At 39.7% G+C, this 25827-nt stretch overlaps 1 protein-coding gene across 1 annotated transcript in view; it reads left to right on the plus strand.

Moving 5' to 3' along the window:
* Positions 1 to 21409, plus strand: part of myo1g (myosin IG) — a gene marked incomplete at its 5' end in the record, with an annotated part of 45073 nt that extends 23664 nt beyond the window's left edge. The window contains 2 exon segments of the mRNA XM_038725187.1: positions 4009 to 4166; positions 20673 to 21409. Of these exon segments, the coding sequence (XP_038581115.1) occupies positions 4009 to 4166; positions 20673 to 20835 (321 nt within the window).
* Positions 21410 to 25827: the final 4418 nt, after the last annotated feature.

Consider the following 25827-nt stretch of genomic DNA (forward strand, 5'->3'; position numbering starts at 1 on the left):
TATATATAGTATATTATTTTATATTATATAAATGAAAGTGTAATTTAAATATAGTTTGTTTGGATGCTTACTACAGATACACATTCTTGGACAAGCAACACAGTGGTTAGTCATGCTTTATTAACCGCATTTTAATACATTATGTTTCACTTTTACAAGATAAAAGGTTTTGAGGATGAGGATAACCAAGGTGTTTGGTAAACATAGCCAAACATAAACACTATCATGGGTTGGGGTCGCGGGTGTATAAAGTGTTCTAAACCAAATAATGAGGAGCACAGAGCTGCTAACATTAGCCCAAACTCTAATGCAGTAGCTAACATCTTACCCATGAGGGGGTAAATAATCTGTAACATCACAAAATAACGTACTAGACTAATGAAATGCCCCCCTTTGCTTTTAATGTTACCACTCTAGGTAGCATGTTAGTTAGCTGGGCATGCTAATGGGTGCAGCTGACATTAGAGTAGACTAACACACTGAAAAGACACCATACTCCAAACTCATATAATAATAATAATAATCTTGTATTATTATATGAGTTTGGAGTATGGTACAGAGCATTGCCCTCACCACAGATCCATCCACACCGTTTCAGCATGTTGACAGGTCTGCCGCGTCTCATTAGGGAAGGAGTTTAGTGAACAGCTAATTTACATATTTTTGACATTTGACATATTTCTCATGCAAGCAGGATTCAGTCAGTTTTTTGATCTGTCAAATGGTTTTATTTGACAAATGGGGAGTCAGTGGGGAGTCCTCCTGGTACTGTACACCGTGTAGGAAACGGGGGCGTTTCATACGAACGCTGAAGGGTACCTTTAGCGTAAAATCCTTACCCTTTGTCACGCTGGCTGAAAGCGTCAGTTATGATGCATTGAGATGAGAACGTGTTGAGTATATATGTGCCTTTGCTACGTTTTGACATTTCCATGTCATTTGTCATATTCAAATACCTATATTCTGACATTTTGGTGTCAGAATCTGTCACTGACTGACAGTAATCGGATGTTAAACTGGTGCAGATGGTCTCTCTACTGTGTGTGCAAGGTAATTTCACTGAAGGTTTGTGTAAAGACCAACAACACCTACATTTCACATAATGAGTCAGCACAGCTGGATGTCCAGCAGTGGTTTTAGAGAGAGGGAGAGCTCAAAACATGCCAGAGGGTTAAAAACCATCATTATGCAGCAGTGGAGAGGCTAAAGATAGCTGCTGCCATTAAGCTCTGCTGCTCAGACTGAGGGGAATGAGTCTTATCCAGGTCAGAAACAGAGAATAGAGTGCTGAAGAAGCAGTACAGCTCTGTTCTCACGTTGTGTCACAAGACTCTTCGGTACACAGTTTGACCGTCAGCACTGAAGGCTAAAATGTCAAATAGGTCACAGACCAACATCACAAACTAATGGTAATATGTGACAAAACTACATAACTGATTTTAGTTGTTTGTGTCAGCCGCAACTTATTTTTAACAACCTTCAGAACAGAATTATGCAAAACAACTGAACTCAGCAACAACAAAGTATTTAGTTCAGTAAAATTTTGTTTAGTAAAATAATTTATTTATTAATCACATAGAGTTGCGAAGAAGCAACATCCTTACATTACGTGACTCAGAGCACTTCCTCAGCTTACTACAGTAGAATCTTCGATTAAAAGTCAAAAGGTCCAAGTCTGTTTACATAAAAATATAAATTTTCCTCATTTAAAATTGTACCTACGATTCCAAGGTTTCATTCTTTTAAGACACATCCAATCACAGAGCTTAGAAATTCTGTTACATTAGTCACAAATGGTGAGCAGAGGCTAAAAATTACACTGTTGAAAAAGACAGTCTGCTGCTTAAACTAATTGACTTTGTCATTCTGGGTAAATTATGGGTAAAAGTGTTTTGAATTTGCGTCTATCTCACAGATATTAGAGACTGGTCACTCAGTGGACCCATCCCCCAACGAGATGAACAAAACAGGAACTCTCTGAGACAAAGTTAAAATACATAAACTGGTGTCTGTAACATTTTGATCGTTACATTATCCAGGAGAGTCCTGTGGTTTTATGTTGAGCAACACTGAGGGGTTTAGTAATAAGTAAGTCATTTATCAAGAAATACATCCTAAACATTCATCAATTTCAGTTTCTCAAATGTAAGGATTTTCTTTTGTCCTTTTATGCAATTATTTAATTTAAACTGAATGTCTTTAAGTCTATCTGCTGTTGGTTTGACAAAGTTACCAAACTGAAGACGTCACCATGCACGGAGAGAAATTGTAACTGGCTTTTTTTGCTATTTCCTGAGATTTTAAAGTTTAGACAAAAAATTTTTTATTACAGAACTTTATTAAATCAATAAATATGTCAGTTCTTCACATTTTTCTGGAAATACAATAAATGACTGAACACTGCTGAATAACCTCTGCAGTGTTCCCATCACTGAAGGGACAGGTTGTACCAGAATCTGGCCATGACGCTATTGTAACATCCCCAGCTGGATTAACCTGTGTGTGCTGGGGGCCGTAAGAGGCTTAGTCCACTCTGTCTCCCAACTAAAATCTGTGACACACCTCACTTTCCTTCTAAGTCACTATATTTCTCATACATACTGTTTTACATTCACTCAAGTACTGTATGGAAGTACAGTTTCTACTACTTGCACTTAACTTGAGTATTTCCATTTTATGCTATTAAATACTTCGACTCCACCACATTTTGGGGGCAGATATTTTTACTCCACTGCATTTATTTGATTAGCAATAAAGTGATGTACACATTTATTCATCCCTAAGTATGTTTCTGCATAATGAGTGCTTTTGGCACTTTAATGATATATTGATGCTAACACTGTAGCTTTACCTAAGTAAGATTTTGAATGAAGACTTTTGCTAGTAACAGAGTATTTTTATACTGTTGTACAGCTACTTTTGTTCAATTTAAATATCTGAATACTTCTTCTAATCCTGGTCGCAGTAAATCTGTGCATTATTCCAACTAGGTCACACCTCATGACTTTCCCCTCATTGCATTTCCATCACACATGCACCACGGGCAGAAATTCTCTCACCCTACATACTCTGAGCAGAAATAATCCGCTGAGTTCAATTCATGACTTGATCCAGGATATACTACGCTGTACAGTATTGAATTCACGTGTCTCATAAATTGAACTGATCCCTGACATTTTTATACACATTTATTTCCGGCGCTCCAATATGTGGTTCTGAATCTCACATTCAGGTCTTGTCCACTGCAATGGTAGAAGAAGTAGTCAGATTTTAATATATAAATAAACAAAAGGTAGCAATGCAACATTTGAACAATACTCCATTAAAAGTATTATTAGTAAAATGTACTTACAGTACTTAAAATGTTCTTAAATAATATACAGTTATACCTGGTCGAGCTGGAGCTAAGTTTAACAACATTATATACTGCTGGGTAGTTGGGTAGTTTTATTAGAATCAGCATAATTTTACAGCTTAAATACAGTACAGTAAATGTACTTTGTTATGTTGCAAGTGGCAATAATAAGTTACTGGAAGCAGCAAGAAAAGTTTTTTAAAAAAAGAAAAACTGGGTAGTTGACATGAGCTGTCAGAACGGCCACCTCTGAACAAAAAACAAAATAAACCTTTTTGACTGTCACCTATAATGTACTGATCTTCAGCGCTGAGACAACTCCGAAATAAGCACCAAAAAGATCAACAAATAAAAAAACAAGAACCTCATGTATTACCACTTTATATAGAAAGCTAATCAGTTTATTTTCATTAACTCAGCATGGTGTCTTTCTTATGTGGAAAAAAATAGTTTATAGAAGTAACACCGGAAGGTTTTTTATGCAAATTAATGAGACATAAGAAACCAGAATCTTCTTACTGTTGATTTGTATTACCTGCACGAAAACAGGACTGGATGATTACCTGCGCATACTTCCTTTAGTGTGACCGTATCCTTAGTCTGAGTTGGAGTTGTGTTTGTGTCTGACTTTGTGGTTTTGTTTCTCTCCACAGTTTACAGGACTGAGTGTGACCAGCGGGGTTGACCAGATGGTGGCGCTGCACACGTCCTCCCAGGACGACGTGCTGCTGTGTCTGCAGCGAGGGGAGCTGTGCCCCAACCAGGATCGAGTGGGCGAGCTGGTGGGAGCGTTGGTGGACTACTTTACACGGTCAGTTCCACAACCAGACACTGTTTCCTCACTTCGCTAATTGTATCCTGTGGCTTCCTTCACTGCAGTCTTTGAAATGATCAGCACAAGATGCTTAGTAGTTTCAGGGACACCAGACTCATCTCACTTTGATTCAGGACCTCTGGGCAGTTTATAAAGACATCTCTCAGACACAGTCAGTGCTCCCCATCCATGATGATATGACTTAGGGATACAGCCAAGGCTAAAGCTGAATACTAATGCTACATTTTAAGTTCAGATTTTCTAAAAGCTCAATCTGGACCAGACCATGAATGTTGATACCAAATGCATTCAGAGAAATCAACTGTCAGAATCATTGACAGAGCTGGTCGTCCATTAGTTTGCAGGGTCTATATTTTAATCCCCAGCTTCTTCTGTCCACATGTCGTAAGTGACCTTGTGTAAGAGTGTGAATGGGGGGTGACATTTTAAAAGCACTTTCTGTTAAGGTAGAAGAGTGCCATATAAATGCAGTCCAGTTCCCATTTCTCACTCAAGCTTAACCACAAGCACAACTGGATGTGGAAGAAAAGAGAAAAAGTCTAATTTAAACTGAAGCACATTTAAACTGTAACAAATGTTTTTATAGTAGTCCTTAGTGTTGTAGTCAAAACCGCCCTAACCGAGACCAAGTGAAGACCAAGATGTAAATGCTCCGTACTTGTATAGCGCCTTTCTAGTCTTTACGACCACTCAAAGCGCTTTTACACTACATCTGCATTCACCATTCACACACGCCTAAGTGCTCAAACAGAAACTAAAATTCACACACATTCATACACTGGCGGAACAATTCGGGGTTCAGTATCTTACCCAAGCAGCCTGGCATGGCAGCCTGGGGGAGCCGGGATTGAACCGCCGACCTTCCGATTAACGGCCTGAGCCACAGCCGCCCCAATACCAGAGTTTATCGAGACCAGACAGAGTTTATCGAGACCAGACTTTTAGGCTTTTAGGGGCCGAAGGAGGGCGAGACAGAGTCAAGACCAAGACCAGTCCCCACATTACATGACACACAATAAAATGTGGAATGAGATCAAAGGTACTTCTCAACAGTCATTAACGGGAACAACACATTTTTAATTAGAGTTGTTGGTTGCATTTGAAGCAATACGTTAAACATCCAGTCAAAGTTAGGATGTTAACAAATAAATCAGACAATGCAAAAGCAATTTATTGATATTCCCAAAGTTATGGTCTTGACTGGTCTTGAAATAAAATCCAGAGTCCTCAATGTCGATTAATTAGTGCAAAAGAAAACAATGCAACATAGCATAAAGATTTTTTGCTGGCTGAAGGTACAGCTTCTTGTGCCTTTTTAGAAGTAGTAACGTCAGACAAATTTTAAAGGATAATTTTGTTATTTTTAAACCTGGGCCCTATTTTCACATATTTTGCTGTCAAACTGACTAGTAGGGACAAAGGGTTTTGGAATCCGTGCTGCAGATAACTTCCACTAACGTATTCCTTCGGGGCAATTGTGCTCGTCGAAATTGCCACAAAAAGTTTATTTTTCCACCAACAGACTCAGACTGTTACAACATCATGGAAAAGGATCCTGCTAGGAACATCTTTTGTTTTTAACACGAAGTAAAGGTCTTGTTCAAGGACAGTTCTCACTCTGATATTTGATGAGAGGAGAGTTGTTGCAGGAAGACGAAACTTGAATCAGACATGATCTCTGCTATTATACTAATATCAACATGACATTCCAATCAGACATTTTTATATTGATTAAACTTTTCTTGAACTTACAAAGTGTACCACACATTTTTTAGCATTTAAGCAGAATTTCACCCCTTTATCAGAAACAACACAGAGCTTTTTACATTAGTTCCCATCCTTTGTTTGTTAAACATACATATTTCTCCAAAATCATATGTTCTGGGATTGAGGTAGTTTCTGGGATAGTTCATCAAGGTCAGCTCAACAAGATTCAGAAGCACTACGGAACATGCAAAGAGTTTTCATACAGAAAAATAAAACATAAATTAGTTTGGAACTTTTTACTCATGCTGATCATTTATTTGTTTGTTTGTTACAAGATGAGACAGGTTTTCATTAGAACACTTCAACAGCTTATTTCACTCATTAGAAAGCTTTCAACCGAGAGGAGAAATGAATCAGTTATTGTGAAGGGATTGTTTGGAAAGAAAACATGCAGCATTTCGGGTCCCGGTGTCACATGAATAAACAACGCAGCATCGCCACTCATTGTTACTGGTCAACAACCACGGCTAAAATGAAGTCTATTAATGCAGCATAACAATTACGTAAATCATATTCTTGGTATTTATCAGTGTCATAGTTGTCGGTGTCTGCACCCCGTGCTGAATAACTACTGTGAAATGAATCAGTCACGCTGACATTTATCACATTTATCACTCGGAACCTGATTTGTCAACGCTGTTTATAAATCTGATTCACATCCTCCCACATTCATCTCTGCCAGACTTCATTTGAATGGCACAACCCGCAGGTTTTCACACAGAGCAGACTGTTTTGGGTGTGTGTGTGCGTGTGTGTGTATAAATGTGGTTGTGTTGTTTTAAGTGCGGCCCACTGAGACAGCACCCGGTCTGCAGTGATTGGTCTCCTAAAGTATTAATCCTCTAAATCCTGCCAGGACCACACTTAGTGACGTACAAAAGGAAAAAAAATACAAACAAACACACAGTGGAGTTTGTCTCTAGTGGAAATTCAGTATGTTTTTGCCAAAATGCACCAAATCTTTGGCATCTTTCAGCTCCACTTACTTTGTTTCTGAAGCTTTCAGCCACTGAGTTTGTTACAAAATGACATACTTAGCTCCCATGATAACAAACGAATGCATCCCCATTTGTTTATTTTAGCTCAAGAACTGTCTCCCAAGAGTCCATATTAAAATCACAATACATTTATTACAATTGCATACACCATGCATGTGTGTGTGTGTGTATTATATTGTACAGCATGTCGTTGTATAACTGTTTTGATAATCAATCAATCATTTCAGTAATTTTTTTAGGAAAATGCCAAACAGTCTGTGGTTCCAGCTGCTCGAATGTGACAATTTGCAGCTTTTCATTCATGTCATTCATGGTTACTTTTTTTCCCGTTTTGGACTGTTGGTCGGAAAACAATCAAGTAATTTGAGTTTGACTTCTCCTTTACAATTTCCTGACATTTTAAAGGCAGGAAAATTAATTGATTGTGAAAATAAATGACAGATAATGAAAATAAACAATTGCAGCCATAGTGACGACATACACTCCGTTTCCAGTTTAATAGGTTCACCTATCTAAAATGAATGCAGTCTAATACAACAGTCCTGCAATAAATGTTTACCCTCATTAAGGGTAATTATGTTTTTGCTGAAACAGTTTTTGAAAGGTGTTTTGAAACAACTTTGGTAATTTAGCAGGTTATAATTTGTATTTTTGCATCAAAGACGAGTGTTTCTAATATTTTGTCCACCGCATTTATACCACTGAGGATACACTAAGTAAAGTTTATCTGCTTATTTTAAAAATCCGGTTACATAAGCGATGAGCCTTATTCACAGTCAACAGCCAGTTTAATGTTTTTATATGATTCCTGGTATCATGTGGAGATAAAACATCAGCTGAGCTGTCAGCTCACTCATATCAGCGTGGTGTTACTTCTTATGTTCAGTCACTTATTTTGTTTTTGCTCCCTGGTGCGCATCTCAGAGGCCGGGCAGACGGCAGCCGCACCGGGGTGTGTGTTCCAACTTTTATGAGTCTCTCTGTGTGTATGTTCAGTTAGCTGATCCCAGATCCCCACTGAGGCTTTTGTGGGTTTACGAGTCTTAGACTTTTGGTCTGGGTTTAGTTTTTTTTTGAGGGGGGTATCTGCGTCAACGGGGTCCCCGCAACAGCTGCGTGGCTCTGGTTGGGGTGCAGAGGAGTCGACCATCGTGAGTGAGTTTCAGCTCTCCGCCTGTCTTTGTGCCGCCATCTGCAGTGAATGGAGGGGGTCGTGACCTCAGCTAGGCTACTCATCAAAAGGAGACTCATGAGACAAAGTCAGGGGTGAGCTGTGTAAGTGTGTGAGCATTTGCGAGGGGAGTGAGGATGAAAACACACAAACACACTCCTCTTGTGCTTCCTTCTGTCAGGAAATGAGATCCCTGACCATGAGAGTCACGCGCACTTCATTTTAGTTTATGAGGTTTGAAGGAAGGTCTGGGGAGGAAACAGTCAATGGAGCTGCTGTTTCTTCTCATGTCTCCAGTTCAAACACGAGAGAGTGGATCTTTGAGTGTTTACAGTTGAGAGAATGTGCGGTGGTGGCACAGTGAGTTGTACAAAACTGGGTCAGTGAAGGCAGCGTTAGAGGCACAAGGTAAAATCTGACTTCAAAGCCCGTTCTGTGTTGTCGGTGAGGATGGCGAAGACAAGCTGTCTGGTTTTCTGTCATGTCACATCCTCCTGTTGTTCCCTTGGCGTTCCACCCGTCGCTCTTTCCTGTACGTACCCCCATCCTCTCATCCCTGTCTTTCTCCCGCTTTCTCTTCCTGTCACCGGGGTCTGAGCTGTCAGCATGAATGAGGTATGTGTGTGTGTGTGTGTGTGTGTGTCGGTATCTTTACTTAAAGAGAGGTAGTGTGTGTGTTTTTGTGGGGGTTTGGACTCGTGGACCATCTGCTGGGACAGCTGGGAGAGTATGAGTGGGCTACAGGCAGGATTTAGGGTATGATCTGCCCCGGCCTTAAAAGATTGAGGAGGATTCTTTACTTAAAAGGCAATTTGGGGATTTTATTATCTTATTGATCACCGCTGAATAGACTTTTCTATACCAGCTGTGATGTCAAATATTGCAGCATTTACCTTCAAATAGTCACTGAAATGATAAATACATACAATAGAAGTTTACATTTACAATACAATTATAATTTTTTATCCTGTTTCCATACGTGAATTGTTTTGTACTTTAAATAAAAAATATGTTAAAAAATGGCATATGTGAGTATTTATATATTATGTCACTTTTTCAACAAATCATGTTTCAACAAATACAATCTTACATATTATTCACTTGCACGTAACCCACATTGCCTAATCCTTAACTACATTGTAGAATTGTTGATGTGGATCTGTGGAGCCTCTGCTGCATTAAAGAAGCTAATGCCAGGTGCTTTTTGCAAAGTCAACAAACAACCTTTATCTTCACCTTTATTTGCAGTTTCACTTAAACTTCACACATGGTTTCATTTAAATAACTGATAAAATAATCCAATATTACACACACAAAAAACAAAGAACAGAATAAAAACTTAAGAAAAATCTCTCTCTATATGGGTATCACAACATATTTCCCTCTTTCCTACACCAATCACCTCACGAACACCGGACTGTACGTAACTGCATATAGGTAGGCAGTGGTGCAGTGGATAAGACACATGGCTCTGCTGTGGGAGACCTGGGTTTGATTCCCACTGCCACATCCACCGATGTGTCCCTGAGCAAGATACTTAACCCCAGGTTGCTCCGGAGGCGTGCGACCTCTGACATATATTATATATATAAGTTACGTTGCTTTGGAGTAAAGTGTCAGCTAAATGACTAATTATTATTATAAATGATTTGAAACTAGCTCCATGCTCCTGTGATGAATTGGCGACCTGTCCAGGGTGTACCCCGCCTTTCGCCCGATGCCGGCTGGGATTGGCTCCAGCCCCCACGACCCTGTATGCAGGATAAGCGGTTGACGATGGATGGATGGATGGATGGATGTATAGACTGATTGTTGCATCAGTCATAATTCAATAATAATTAGTTAGGGACCCTTTTTATTTATTTAAATTTAGCTGATAACACTTCTGTACTTTTCCTTAAGTAGGATTTTTAATGCAGTATATTTATCTTCTTATATTCTGTTTAATAAATTCTCCCTTTCCTCTCTCCTGCTGTTTTCATTTGATTTGTCCTCCTCTCTTCTGCCTTTTTATTTGTTTTAACGTATTCACTCTCTTCCTCCCAGCTTCTCTCCGTCTCCAGCATTTTCTCCGCTTTTCTAAATCAGCAGTAAAAGATATGAATATGGAAAGACCTGGGACGGTGTTGCATTAATAGCAATCTTCTGGGTCAACCCCTCCCTTCCCAGTGTAGCGAGAAAACGAGGCGAGTGAAAAAATGTGATTTCATTAACCACAGAGGATATGTGAGTGGTCTTGTGATGCGGCTTTAGTGACCAAAGACACACAGAGAGCTGTAATTGATGTCGATGGACTTGTTGACTTTCCTGTTTGACCTCGTTGAAACGTCAACAGTTTGTTTGTTATTGGTGGAGTGGGCGAAATTGGCCCTTTCTATTCTAAATTAGCTTTTTAGGTCGTGAAAGGCGTCATCCTAAGCCTGAAATAGCCTCCTCTGTCTCTCTGCCTCCCCCCTCTTTTTCTCCCTCAGTGGCTGTCCTCGATGTGTGCCTGTCCTGCCGGTCAGAGCAACAGGAGAGGCAGCTAGTGCTCTGAACTCTCCTCAGTCAGCTTGTCCCCTCTCTCTTTAATTTGTGTCCCTAGTTTCATGTCTCTTTTTATGGTTTTTCCACTCATCAGCTTCTGATCTGATTCTGGTTTTTGGTTTGATACATGGCACAGGATCAGTGCAACTATGGCAACAGCTTTTAATCCAGGTGGACCTAAATAGTGTATATTAACACTGACCTATTTCATTCCCAGTTCCCTTAAAGCTGGCAGGTCATGTGGTTCAGTGATTTAGCCATATTTAGCCTCAAAGTCCAGCTTAAATCTTGCTTTTGATTACAGCCTGTCTGTATAAAAGAGGCTCGTTATCATCTGTAGTGTGTATGACTGATGCATTTTTATCCAAACACATAAACTTCCATGACATACAGGCATATTAGAGTTCAGTATCTATAAGTAGAGCTGGCTGCAATTCAGTATCAGCGTCTTTCATGTTGCGACCAAATCCTCACATTAAAGGTCCAATGTTATTTAGGAGCATCTATTGACAGAAAAGCAATATAACACATAACTATGTTTTCAGTGGTGTATAAAGAAATTACTTAATAAACTGTTATGTTTTTATTACCTTAGAATGAGACATTTCTATCTACATACACCGCAGGTCCCCTTAAATGGAAGCCGCCATGTTGTGCCACCATGTTTCCACAGTAGCCCGGAGAGACAAACTGCTCTACAAAGCTCGTGTCATCACAACGTTGAATATATACAAGAAAAAGTAATAGCAGTAGTACGGTTGGAAAGGGAGGGTGAGCGGTAACTGATGGTGCATTAATGTGGTGTTTAATAATTATGATTATTAATAATAATTTGGAATTTTTTCTTTATTTTAAAAAGAGGAATAAAGTTTACATAAGACATAAAGAAGTATACACAACAGTATACAAATAGTGTATTTCAGAAGCCTTTTTGTTGTTATACAATTGCTATACAATTTCCTTTTGAATAAATACATTTATTATAAAGTACTTAGTTCGTCCGAGGAGCAAGTGAATGCACAGTGAGCTGTTGGTTGTAATTCGCAACCCTCACCACTAGATGCCACTAAAACTTACACACTGAACCTTTAAGATAATGGGATTCTCGGTTTTCATTCCTAAATGGATAATATTTAGGTCACATAGCAAGGTCTGGCATATTTAAGAAATGAATGATGAACTATAAGACCATTTCACTTTTACCATGCCATTCTGAATAATTAAGTAAATATTGTCACACAGATCAAAATGACGCTGTGATAATTACTGCAATACTGATAGGTTGGTAGGTAAATAGAATTATTTTGTCACAATACAACAAATTATAGAGTGATATTATGATTCATCCCACCATCCAAAGACATGCATGTTGATTGGTTAATTGGTGTGAATGTGAGTGCAAGTGGTTGTTTGTTTCTATGTGCCCTGTGATGGACTGGCGACTTTTCCAGGGTGTACCAAGCTTCTCACCCAAGGTCAGCTGGGATTGGCTCCAACCCCCTGCATAGATAAGCGGGTATAGATAATAGATTTAATAGATAAACGATTTTTTGTTTTTCCCTTTGTAGAGTTTTCAACTGTCCCTTGCTGTGAATGCAACTCTTCTGCGAGGCTAAAACTTTCAGGGTCGTTCATGACTAAATTAACTCAAGGTCTGACTTTGTAGACATGTTCCTCCTGCGCCACACAGACCATCAAACTAAGTATGGAGAGTATTTTGGTCCTGATTTCTAGGCAACTGGATTTAAAGTCTTTGTTTGTAGGAGTTCAGTGGTGACACTTGTGTGGAGGTTTTAACCATTACTTCGACAACAGTGCACATTTGAGTTTGGAAAACAAGCTTGACAAAGATCATTTAACATTTGATGAACATGAACTTATATTCTAAATTCACATAAATCTAAATGCTAATACATATGAGGAGGCTGGGGAGGTGGAGGAAGTTAAACTAGTGAAAGTAGGCAGACAGTGAGGATGCAGTACTTTGTGTTGGTGTAGAAGACAGAATGAGCACCAAATGTTTATTTGGACATTATGTGGATATATTTGATTATGCAGTATATGAAACATGTCACCATAAAGAATTTTTAGTTTCAGAAAACATTTTATGTGCCTGCTTGAACGACACTTTCTTAAAGCGGGCACACGAGTCTTGTTATGGGCACATGTTCCACAAACTGTCCAGTCAAATCCAATCTTCAGACACCAACACAAAGTACTGCATCCTCACTGCTACACCGCTGCCTGTGGATATGTAACTTACAAAAGCCCCATTCAGACAGGATTAATATTACAGGGGAAGTGGGCAGTAAAATATTTCTCCTCTTTCCGTGTAATGCAAGTCGACCTTCCGGATGGCATTTTAGCCAGTGGCTAATTACAAGAGCTGTGCAGGAAAACCATGTGACCTTCATTACAGGGGGATTTTGTATTTTATATTAGTATTATCTTCCGGTGATCATTTAGCTATGACTTCATCATCAATACAGATACTACTTAAATTATCTGTGCACATAACGACGATACAGTAGCTCACGTGATGAGCTTAAGATTCACTGACTGTGTTGATGTTAAAGAGTGATCTATCAGGTTAAGCGCAGCTCTATGTATAAAGATTCAAAGGTTAAATGGACTACAATTACGGGAGGACCAGTGATAGTTAAATAAATATTGTACTTTTTACTCCACTGCATTCATTCATTTGATAACTTTAAAGTGTCTTAGCAGATTCAGATTATTAATACAAAATATAACATATACTCAACAAATAAATTATTATATATTATGAATATTATAATATAAATATAATAATAATAAATATAAAATAAGACTGTCTTTACCAGCTGCAACATTAAAGCACTAATGCTTCAATAATTAAAATCTATTAATATAAAATTCATTATTTTGAAATGGGCCACTGTGCATAATGAGTATTTAAAGTAACTTTTCGATGCTTACTTATAATATTATGTTTGTACTTTTATTTGCAACAGAGTATTTCGACACTCTGTATTACTACTTTTACTTAAGTAAAAGGTCAGAGTACTTCTTTCACCACTGATGTATACTACTAACTTATATTTAGTGTATTACTAGTGTATTACTACTGTATGTATCTGAGTGGCGTGGTATCGATTGATTATGTTGATGCTCATGAAATGGAAACCATTTCCCAGGTGAAACAAATTTCACAGGAAGGCTCAGACAGACATGAATGGAGAGGTGATGTGAGGTAGAGGAAGGATTTAACAGTATGATGGGAACGGTGGGAAACATCAGACATCAGACAGTGAATTTAAGGCTGTACAGGAGAAGATTTTATAAAGACATCCTGACTGCGCCTCTCTCTCGGTTGATAAATCTCGGGGACTTTCTGTTCGAGCATCTCAAAGCCCCCTGGGTGCACTCAGAGTTGCCGACTGACCTCAAAACTTCATCAAAAGGCTCTTTGTGGATTCAAACGTTGCACACGTGCTGCCTCTAAATGGACCTCAGAGTGAAACAAATTCCTCAGCAACAGTCTCACTGTAGTGTTGATTTCTACACAGCATCAACAAGCACATGTTTGGCTGTTTTTTCTGGTGTTGTCACTCAGCTGATGTTTGGACTGATATGATGAGTTCAGTAACAGCCATCACTAACAGCCCCCTGTCTAATGAGTTGCCCTGGGGTGGAACAAATATTCCTGCTGCATAAAACCCCCTGATAACGTTCGCCTGTCTTTCCTCATTGATAATCGATTTGATGAGACGCTCGGCTCTCCTTCTGTGTTCTCTCTCACTGTTTTGCTCATATCTCAGAAATGTGTTGGTGGTCTTGAGAATTAATCACCACCAGGAACATTATTGAAGCCAGTGTTATTAAAGTAAGTCACCCTTTTTGCGGCACTAAAAACACTCTACTTGCATTAGCTCTGTTGTTACAGTATGACTCATTTATTTCCCAGAATGCCTCCTGAGGAGACTCAAGACGCAGGTTGCAGCTGGTTGAGATAGACCCACTGTTTCTGATGACGGTGATGGTAATTATAATGGATGAGATCGGTGATGATCAACACTATGACGCTAAAGTGCTGCCACACGTTCTGCTCCCCCGCCCGCCCAGCCACCTCACACCCGAGGACTCGAGTGGCCTTGGCCCACGTTGCCCCCCTGCTGGAGCCGCAGCGATGGTTGCCAGGCAGCTGGGGAAGTGCTAATTAAGATTGCGAGGGTAAATTGCAGGCTTGTATTGACGAGGGGGTGTGGAGAAGGAGAAGGGGGATGGGGGAGAGGGGGGACTGTGGGATGGAGGGGAGGGGCTCTGATGGATGGAAATCTACAGGTGAGAGTGAGCCGGCTTCCTCTTTATAGTCCTTTTTTTAATGTAAAGGTTTGACGTTTTAGGAAATATGCTAATTTGCTTTCTGATTAGATGAGAAGTTCGATACCACTGTCATATCTGTCCTTTCAATATAAGGCTACAGTCAGCAGCTGGTTAGCTTAGCTTAGCATAAAGGCTGGAAGCAGAGGGAAATCGCCAGCCTGGCTCTGTCAAACAGGCACAAAATCTTCATACCAGAACATCTAAAGCTCACTAATTTACACGATATGTCTTTCTTTGTTAACCATGCAAAAAGTATAAAACTGAGGCGGCCATTTCACAGGAGGTTTGACAAAGCCAGGCTAACTGTTTTCCCCTGTTCCTTTCTTTGTGCTGCTGAGCTAACTAACTTCTAGTTGCTTCATATTTACCCTCAGATATGAGAGTGGTATTGATCTCTTCTCATTTAACTCTGCCTGAAAGAGAATATGAGCATTATTCAAAATGTCAAACTGTTTATTTTTGTGATTCAGATCCGCTTTAAATTTAATGGGTTCTTCTGTTTTGGCCCACAAAACACTTTCAAAGTTTTTCTGTAATCCTGCTGACGAACAGTGTCGTGTTGAGGCACACTGGTCACGCTGATACAGCAAGAGAGTGAGAGTCGAATCATACTGTACATGTTAGTGCAGAGCCAAGTGAAAAAAGCACTATGTGAAAAGTTTTCTGTTTGCAAAACTAGTGCTAGTTACCTGAGAAAATGTTTTGTCACTGTTCACAGCAACCAAATGTGTAAATCGAAACCAAAATAAACCTTAGACGCTGACGATTTTCTTTAAAGCAAAGCAGTCCAAGTCAAGGGCAGCATGTTCATACACAGAAAACCTATTTAAAAGTATAATAAGTAAAAAAGTAATAATGCTTTAAATAGGAAGGAATATATGAAGTTGGTTTTAATGATCACTTATTAATAAATAACTTTTTTACTGCCTTTTTGTGAACGGGCTGTTACCTCACTTAGAAATGAAGCACACGCCTGTTAGTTCTGTTGCACTGAACAGCCACTATTCTGATTCCTCTGTGAAGGTATTGGGTCAGGATGTAGCAACATGTACACCCCCGAGCCTCTACGAGGACCACACTGCAGCTAACGACATGCAGTCCACTAACACCATAAAATGACTGGCTCCCAGCAAAACACAGACTCCAACATAAACTCCACGTAAGAATAAAAAAACAACAGGAAAGTTTTATGTACTGAAGTCTGTCAGGCCACTGCTATTTATACTTCACGCACATATTGGGAATGGCATCCTATTGGTCGGCTACATGCACAATAAAAATTTCAGTGGGCAAGTGCGTGCGTGTGATTGGAGGAGGTAGTACCCATAGAGTCCAGTAGAGGGCGGAGCCTGTGTGAGATAGAACAGTGAACATCAGAAAGGCTTAAATCATGGAGAGATTTTTTAAACTGGCAAAACTGAACCAGAGTTGGCTGTCGTTCTGTTGGACAGGTAAACTAACATTACTGCAAAGCATGTGAAATATATTGTGATGTTGTGCTCTAGTTGGCTCAAGTTAGAGCTAACGGCGAGCAGTTGTTGATGTTATCTGGTGCTAATTACTACAGTTGGATGGCTTTCCACATTACTTCACCAGCTAACGCGATCCATATTACTATCCTGAGTACCACCAATGTAATGTTAACATGTAACGAGCACTGATTAGTTCCACCTCAAGCTGATAAAAATATTACTGTGAAGTTGCAGTGGGAGTTTACATAAGTTTCCAGCATGTTGTGTGAAGCTGTCTTCCGGTGTTTCAGTCTCTGTGTGTCGGATAATGCTCGCTCATGAGTTCGAGCCTATGGTTCAAGCACGCTTACAAGCACACATTCCAGGTTGCGATATAAAATCTGAACCTCTAGTGGCCGGTGAAAACTACATACCCCTTTAAAATGTGAAATGGAAAGACAGTAATAATTGTTTGCAGTTCACTCAAACAAGTCACCCCCAAACCTTGAAAATGTTGTGAAGGAAAGACAATGACACTTCTTTCTCATCTCTTTATATGTAGTTCCTGACCTCCTAAAGTCGGGTTCATTTGTGAGGGCCAACCATTACAAAAAGGATTTATGAGAGCCACCTCTAAGGTTAAGTTAGGGTAACTGTACGTAAAGGCACCCAAAACTACTTGGTTCGAGGAACGATCACGGTCAGGGTTAAAAGAAGCCGTGTTGATTGCCTTTGACAATCTCAGCCTCCACAGTCTTCAGCTCTCCTCTTGCAGCAGCAGAAAGCTACACATTGCTGCGCCACAGGCCTTCACAGCCTGCCATCCGCTGTCCTCCGGCACAGCCAGAGGCTTTCCTCAACACGCTCTGCTCGTGTCAGGTTTCAATCATGGTAGCAGGCATGATGGAATCGATATCACTCACAAATCAAAAGCCTGTGGAGGTCAGTGGGTTTCCAGTGGGGTAGGACAGCTGGTTTAGGGGTTCAGAAAGGCGGGGTTTGAGGCTGACGAAGGGCCAAGCCGGACTGGAAAAAGGGGAGCAAGGCCACACCTGTTGGAGTGACTGATGAACAGCGACACAGATTTAGAAACGTGCAGTGAGTTCAAATTCATTTGGCACTAAAGCAAATAATGTGGCAGCTCAAAGAGATTTAACCCTATTAATAAGCTGCTTGAGCCTTGTGTTATAGCTCTTACACCTCCCTTGTTTTGACCTGAACTAGCCGGGGTCTGACAGCGTATCAGGTTGCAGCTTGGGTTTAGGTGGTCTTGATAAATGTGGAAATATGGTTCAGGTTTGGTTATTATTCACTGTACTTTACTAAAAAAATGCCTGGTGGGAAAAAGCCAGAGGACCAGATGTGATGCATTCTGCTACAAATGCAGGCTGGACTCACGTTTGTACAGTGTCTGCCTCTCTCCTTTATTGCATATGCATTTAAGGGAGATCGCAAAATTAACAAGCAGTGCTCTTTTAACGTTAAACCACAGTGTCTTATTTTCTCTCTACTTTGACAGAGCGTGGCTTGGTTAACACATTCTCCTGCCATTAGCCTTTGCTATTCTAAATATGTCTTTAAACAGGTTGTAACTCAGTTTGCTTTCACAGCTGTATTTCGGTTGATTTGGTCCAAACTTTTGATTATTTTCACGCTGACTTTTTTTAAATAACCAAGAGAGAAATCATACAGACAAACAGGTAACTCGGTGATTGGACAGTTTTGATGATCATCATCCTGTGTCATCAGGACACACATGGGCAAATCAAACTCCGGTGACTGACACTTTAATGCTTCTGAAGTGTACATTTATGTTCTTTGGTGTCAAAAAGAGTGACAGATTATAAGCATTATTAGTTTTATTAGACTTCAAATCGACCGCATGTTATGAATAATGAGAACAGGTAGAGACAGGACGAAATAATAATCGAGAAACCAATGCTTGCAAAAGGTTCCCAGGTACATATCGAATATGCACAAACAGGCATTTGAGGAACACAAACTCTAACTCAGCTGCAGTCTGAAAGGAAGAGGTGTGATGCCACTTTGCGACAATCAGTGTTAGGGGTTAATAAGGGAAAATACCTGCACTGACATACATACATATGTGGTTACCGAATGAGTTCTGTGACGTGTGCAGGGGGTAAGGGTTAACTACGCTCCGTCAAAGGTGAAAAAGCTGTTTTATTGACACACAGAGGAGGATATTGTGTGAGTACTACTAGGCTTCAAGATGCACACAGATGCCACTTTAAAAATGGATTGATACACAAATACTGTACCAAATAAACTAATAAAACCTCAGTCAGTAAGCTGGTTTTACCAATGCCACAATGGTGCTGTAATAAAGTTTATATTCTTATATAATTTTACTCTCAGTGATACAGTACCTCGCTTTCACATACAACAACACACACATGAGTTGCATAATAATGCAGTTTATTACTGAGCAGTATCATGTATTTTCAATACATAGTTGGAGTTTAGAGTGTGGTGCCAGTTTTAAGTTGTGTCTCTATCTCAGATTTTTTTGTATGCCTGATGCTCTCACATGGTGCGTGTGAATCTGTTGCACCAGATTGCCAGCACTATTACATAATATGTAATCTGCATAAATTAAGTTCACCTTGAAGTGGGACTTCATCTGCTGTGATTTTCAGCCATGTTTTTGAAGAGGACCACTCTGACGCTAGCAGTTACATTAGGTTGCCAAGGTAGGCACACACTTGCCAAGTTGGCCTACATGCATGAGCCAGCCCTGCTTATCAGTCACATTATCAGCATTCAAAGGTGTCCACAAATAGCTGTCTAGCAAATATTGTTCTGCATCTGCTAGGCCTTTACATTGGGTTCAGACAAAGTGCAACCACCAACAGAAAAACAACAAGCCAATGTGAATACAGTCACACGAGAAATATCCTCACAAGCAGGAACATTAACCATGAACTCGTGGTCCCCTGGGCCTCAAGCGGTGACGCAGGTGGATACAGTATGAGGCTCTTTGTATGCACACTCCAGAGACTCAGCCATGTGCAGGGCCAGCTTGTGTTTGGAGGAGCAGTGGGGTCCCTGCGGCCAGGGGCCGAGGCTCTAGGATCCCAGAGGGGCCGAGAGGAAGCAGTGACTTCACAGTGGATCATCTTCAGCTGACTTTGCAGCAACCGGCCAGTCGAGAAAGCAGAGACACACTTCCTCATCCCAGCTGTCAGCAGAGGGATCGAGTGTGTGACACCAAAGCACCTCCACTCCGGATGTTACTGTGGTCCAAATCATCCAATGGCAGGCTGAAGTGATCAATAACAGATGCACTTGTTTTTGTGCTCATAGCTCTGGTGATGTTGGTGAGGAACAAATATATTCACAAAGATGATGAAAGAGACAAATTCTCACATTGCACGTCTTCATGTGCATGAGGAGCTGTTTTAGGGTTAAAGTGCTATGTATGTCAGATGTCCCACGCCTCTGGAGCAACTAGGGGTTAAGTGTCTTGCTCAGGGACACACTGGTGTGTCACAGTGGGGAATTGAACCCAGGTCTATCACACCAAAGACATGTGTGTTATCCACTGAACCATCACCGCCCTTTTTATTTTTTTTCATCTAGAGTTGCATTACTACACATGCAGAGTACATGTCGTGATGTTTTTTTAATATCTTATTTTGCTTGAATAAGTTACGTAAAATGCTTTGCATTGCTTTGCATGAAATACTAAAATTTAAAAGGCCTTTGTCATAGCATTTCTTCAGTGTATCGAGAGAGAAACCATTTAAGGAATGGAATAGGAAACACTGTTTTGTCTCATTTCCGGAAAATTTCCTAAAAAATTTAATAAAATTGGAGAATTTACGTAAATATCTAAAAATCTTTGAAGCACATTTGTATAGCCAATTCATCAAATGTTGAAATTAGGCACTGTTATCCATTGGTGCATTGATCTCCCTGACATACATTGGATATTTTAGAAATATCACAACTTCTCGTCTCGTCATGTGAATGGTTTATGTGGTGTAATTTTGGGATTATAATGTAAGGTGAGGATTAAGGTAAGAGGAACGGAAACGCATTTAGTGGGGAAAGCAAAGTTCATAGGTTTTGGGAATAAACAAAATAAAATAAAATAAAATAAAATGAAGAGCCTCACCCTGGGCTGACTTAAAAAATATAGTAACACAAATAATGTGTTTTTCTTTTTCTTTTCTTTCAGTGTAAGAAAAGTCCAGTTCCCCGTGAAGGTTTGCTGTTCAGCTGTGCAGCTGCAGATGCGGGGCAAAACAAAAAGTGTCACCGTTGAAACCAGACACGGCCAGACCAATGCTGACTTCAAGAAGAGCCGCGATGGTTTCCTCCTACTCATCCCCGCTAACTAACAGTCCTGCCAACCAGCGCCACCAACAGTTTGACCTCAGGAACCGGACGAGACCTGGGCCCTCCACAGAGCAATGTATTGATATCTGAACTTCAACGAGGTCCAGGGATGTAAATATGTCACTTTCAGGACTTTGCCTTATGAAGCAACTGTTTACTAGGATTGTTAAATTTTTCTCACAAAGGTTTTAAGACATTAACACAAAACAGAGTCTGCTTTTTTTAATGCTGAGCTGCAGGAGGACAATGTTCACCAGCCATAGTGCTAAATAGTTTTGGAGGTTGTTATGTTGGCGTAGAGACTCTGGCTACATTTGCCATGTATGTATGATACTGTCTTTGCTTTTGCTGTTATTCAAAGACATTTTTTAAAGACAAGATGGAACAAAAACATGAATAAATGCACTTTATCTGTCACAGTGCATAATTGTAATGAATTGAGAACAGTTTTGTGCCTTGTCTCATGCTGTTGCCTTCAAAAAGGCACATTGTGACAATTATTCCATGTTAGAGGTAATAAAAAGAGAAAAGAAAACGAGACAATGGAAGAAAATAAATTATTCAAGATTTACTTAAGCGAGTTTTCTGTGTGTTAATTTCTCCCTAATGCTTCCTCACATGAATAGACGGCATGCCGAACTGTGTCTGTAGACAAGTCTTCATTATACAGTGATTAAAATATTTTTTCTCAAATGTGTTTTGGGGCTTTGAAAGAAGTTTAAAGACATGTAAATATCAATGAAATCAGTCAGGAGTCTTAGTGCTCAGTGGTGTGTTGTTCCATGATTGAGAGGATTTCCTGTACAAATACAATTTGCATTATCAGTTTAAGTTTGTATGGACGGAGAAAACTAGACTCAGTGACGCAAGAGCTGTTTCCTCTCTTGTCCCTTTGGTGTCCCCTCGATCAGATCAGCTGGGGTGATAAACACACGCTAATGCTGCAGACTTAATTCTACAGGCTTTCCGAGAAGATGCAGATAGATTTGGTTTCATTTCCCCACGTTTTAAGATATCTGTCTATGACATTTTATTCTCCACCTCGATACAGACGGATAACATTTTGGTTGTGGTGCTCACGACAATGAAAACTTATCACACATCCAGTTTTACACAACCTTCCTCTGCTGGAGTAAAAACTTTTCTGCACAAGAGGCCTGTAGACTGTAAATGTATGAATTTATTATGTTGTTAGCCAGCTAGCTTGGTTGAAGTATTTTGCAGCTTTTGGTGGCTAATATTATGCTAAATTCTGTTGTATAATTGGTTATAACTGAGTTTACAGATTAACAACTTTTCTCTTCTTGTCGTTACTTGTACAGTAGTTGGGTATTTCAGCAAAATGATAAACAGTTTGGCATTTAACATTATCCTATAATTGTCACTTGCCACATTAAAAAAGCACTCCACAGATTCAACACTCGATGTATTGTAAAAGTGCAGGTAAAATTGTCGGCATCACGATGGACAGTTAATAATGCAGTTATGCCCACATTATCCACAATGCAACCGCTGACACTTAGGATGCTACATTCACTTGCCCCTCAGATGGTCCCATTTACCGAGTTTGGAAAGTAATTTTTCCTACTTCTGTGTGTTTATGAGTAATAATGTTGGATGGATGTTTTTGCATGACGTCTGGGTGATGGGTTGTTATTCATCTAATGCTGCTATCAAAATATACTGAAACAGTTTGAAGCTTAGTGATTAGATTGTTGCTGCACTAGTACATTCCTTAAAACCACTAAAAGATTGCTTTACCTGACTTGTTATCGTGATTAATAAATAACAAATCTTGGTCACTCTATGTGGACAGCAACTAACGGTTACAACCTAAGGCCATGAACAAACCATTTTTATGCACTTCATGAAATAATTAAAAAGCATTTACTCTAATACGCCATGCTTTTGCATAAAATGATGTCAACTCTGCAAGTCGTGTACCAAAATGTTTGCAGACTTTCTGAATTGTTTTGACTTGAGGGGACGTTCTAGTGAATTTTCCCAGTCGGGTACAAATTTTTACGATTATTACAACGCCACATGAATGCAGACGGAGAGTCAAATGTGCTATGCTAGTAGTGGCTAATGTAGCCTGACGCAGAGATGAGCTGTGGGCTACAGAGATCTCAAAGGTTCACTTCTTTCCAACTCCACGCCCCCAGATTTTATTCATCTTAAAGCTTGTAGTCTTCAGACCCAACCGACGCTGACTCAAGTGATCACCTGTGATTTCGCACAGCTCCCTCTGGAGACAAAAGGCTTTATACAACTGTTTTCACATATGCAGTAGTACTCCCCAACACCTGTAAACAGACTTTGATGTGTGAAATCAGAGAAAAAAAGAAAAAGTGATAACACCCACTTTTATGTATTCACAACACTTTTATTATAGTTGCTGAACTACAGATTTTTTTTGAAATGGTGGATATTTCAGTTTCTCTTCATATCTGACTGAACAGTTTGGTCTGAGATCTCAAATCTGTCGTCTGCTGTCAGTTTTCATCCCGTCTCTCTACACAGTGACCTGTTGATGGCCTGCCCTCACTGTGACTTGGCTTTCACCGCTCTCTGACACTCCCTGCTGTGATTCCCCCAAAACCTCACTGCTCGATAATACTCTGTGAGTGTGCGTGCAGACGTGTGTGTATTACATTTGATTTGCATAATGTGGAAACAGAGTGTACTGTATTGTATCTGTTTAATTTACACCATATTCAGCAAAATCTTGTGTTCATTTAACTCTGTAGTGTGTTTGCAGTACATTCACACCTATAAGCGGCAATTTAACACTTCTGAACAGCCCTGCACCTCTTTCATCAACACTCTGCAACTTCAAATAGCTGTAACTGCAAAAATAAATGTACATTATGTTATTATAGCATTGTCTGGGAATATGGTGCAGATGTTGAAATTTGTCTCCATCTTTGCGTGCAGTGGTCTGCTTTTGTGTCCGCATATATGTGTTCATCATGCCTTTTATAATATATATGTCTATAAGTCTTTTAAAAAACATGTTTCAGGACATTGAACATTAGTCCAGGTTTATCCGTTTAAATCATCCAAAATACTCACATAATTCTCCAGCTAAATCCACAGTATAAATTGACATTTAAACATAGCTTCCCCTTCCTTCCTTTGAAGTGTACATGGTAAAGTTTAAGCACAGTGATTTGTCGCGTGTCATCCAGATTGGGGTCTGAGGCAACATTTACTTACAGCTGCCTACAAAGGAGTCCTGAGACGTCCCTTCTCAGACGCTTTGACACCAATTCACACTTTTCTTCATGTAACTCTTAATGATTCTCACATGGCTGCAATGTGACCTTAATGACCCACTGGGACATTGACGTGTGAACGACCCCGCAGGAAGTTAGACAGCCTGGCTCTCCACACCGGTCAGGAGGACACATCCAGAATCAGCAAATCCGGTTGAAGTCAGGCCCCATTTGGCATTTAATTTTTATCAATGAGTGACAATACTGGATAAACAAGTTTATTGAAATATTTTAACTTATTGATAAGATTAACTGCATGTTTCTGGTGTGAAAATGAAGTTTGCACAAAAGACGCAAAAGCTCCCCATATTTGGGTGTGTTTGCTTGATGAGTATCACCATAATGCATCATCATCGTGTACTTTACATGATTTACACGTTTTGCTGTTTGAATAGATCTTGCTAACTGAATCCTGATGTCGGCTCAGACAGCTGTAGATTTTTGCTCTCCACTGCACTTGCTGAAAACAGATTTTATAACAGCAGTGTGGAAACATCGCCCCATTTATTCACTCCATCAATCACCTTTTTGATAAAGCTTTGCAGAGCTTCCTTGTGCCATGATAGATTGGTAATAAAAATAATTATACATTTTATTTATAGCACCTTTCACCCATAAAATACAGCTCAAAGTGCTTCGCAAACCCCCCCCCCACATAAAATACATGAAAGCATACAGTGGTTCACAAAGCAATAAAACATGCAAAGTCGTTATAAGAGTAAAAAAGTAAGATATAAAATAATCAAATATTAAAGACTGAAAGCCATCGCAAAAAACAAAGACAATAAAAAGATACAACCAAAAAATCAAGATCAATTCCGAATCGAATAGACCAGTAGCATAAATAAGCGAGGTAAAACAGTCTGATAAAGGACGAGATTCCTGATCTAAGAGAAGACTGAAAATGTGTGTTTTAAGCTGTTTCCTAAACAACCAAAAAAGCATTAGTAAAAAAGAGAGAGTTACAGTAAACAAGAAAAGATTAGGGTATGTACCAGAAGTTCCATGTTTTAGCTGATAATACAGGTTTTAGCAACACTTCTCAACTGAAAGAAACAAGATTGAATGACCTTTGTGATGATGGGGTTCAAAGTTCAAATGTTGGTCAAAAAGAATACCAAGAGCCTTGGAGGCGGCATTGCTAGCGAGGGGGCCAATTTAGTGACTGACCTCCTTGGTAATCAGAACCGATCACGAGGACCTCACTTTTGTCACATTTGAGATGGGGGAAATTACATACAAAAATATGGAATATTCTCCTTCATCTTCCTGCATGAGAATTTAATTTGTTACTTTGATTTGTGCTGTTTTAATGTTGTGTTTGTGATGAAAGCCTGAATTGAAATTTATCAAAGATATTATGACCCTCAACCAGCTGGATAAGCTGGTGAGCGACAGCTTGTTCTAGATTTTTAGAGATGAAAGGAAGTTTGGAAATGGGCCTGTAGTTGGCTAAAACGGTAGCATCTAGGGAGGCTTTTCTGAGGAGGGGGAAGGCAATGGCTTTCTTGAAATAGTCCGGTATGCAGCCAGAGGAAAGAGACTGAGTGACAACAGAGAGAAGACAGGGACCAATGACAGGGAGGACCTCTTTAAGAGATATAGTAGGAATTAGTTGGGCAGGCTAATGGATGCATATAAGAAACGTGTAGAGAGGTGAAAACTCAAGTGATATGTTCTCTTCTTCTTGTTTTTGGTAAACAGGTACTCAGTGTG

This window comes from Micropterus salmoides, unplaced genomic scaffold, assembly GCF_014851395.1.
Source record: "Micropterus salmoides isolate LMB-PRFRI ecotype aquatic unplaced genomic scaffold, ASM1485139v1 Ms_hic_scaffold_17, whole genome shotgun sequence".
Taxonomy (NCBI): domain Eukaryota; kingdom Metazoa; phylum Chordata; class Actinopteri; order Centrarchiformes; family Centrarchidae; genus Micropterus; species Micropterus salmoides.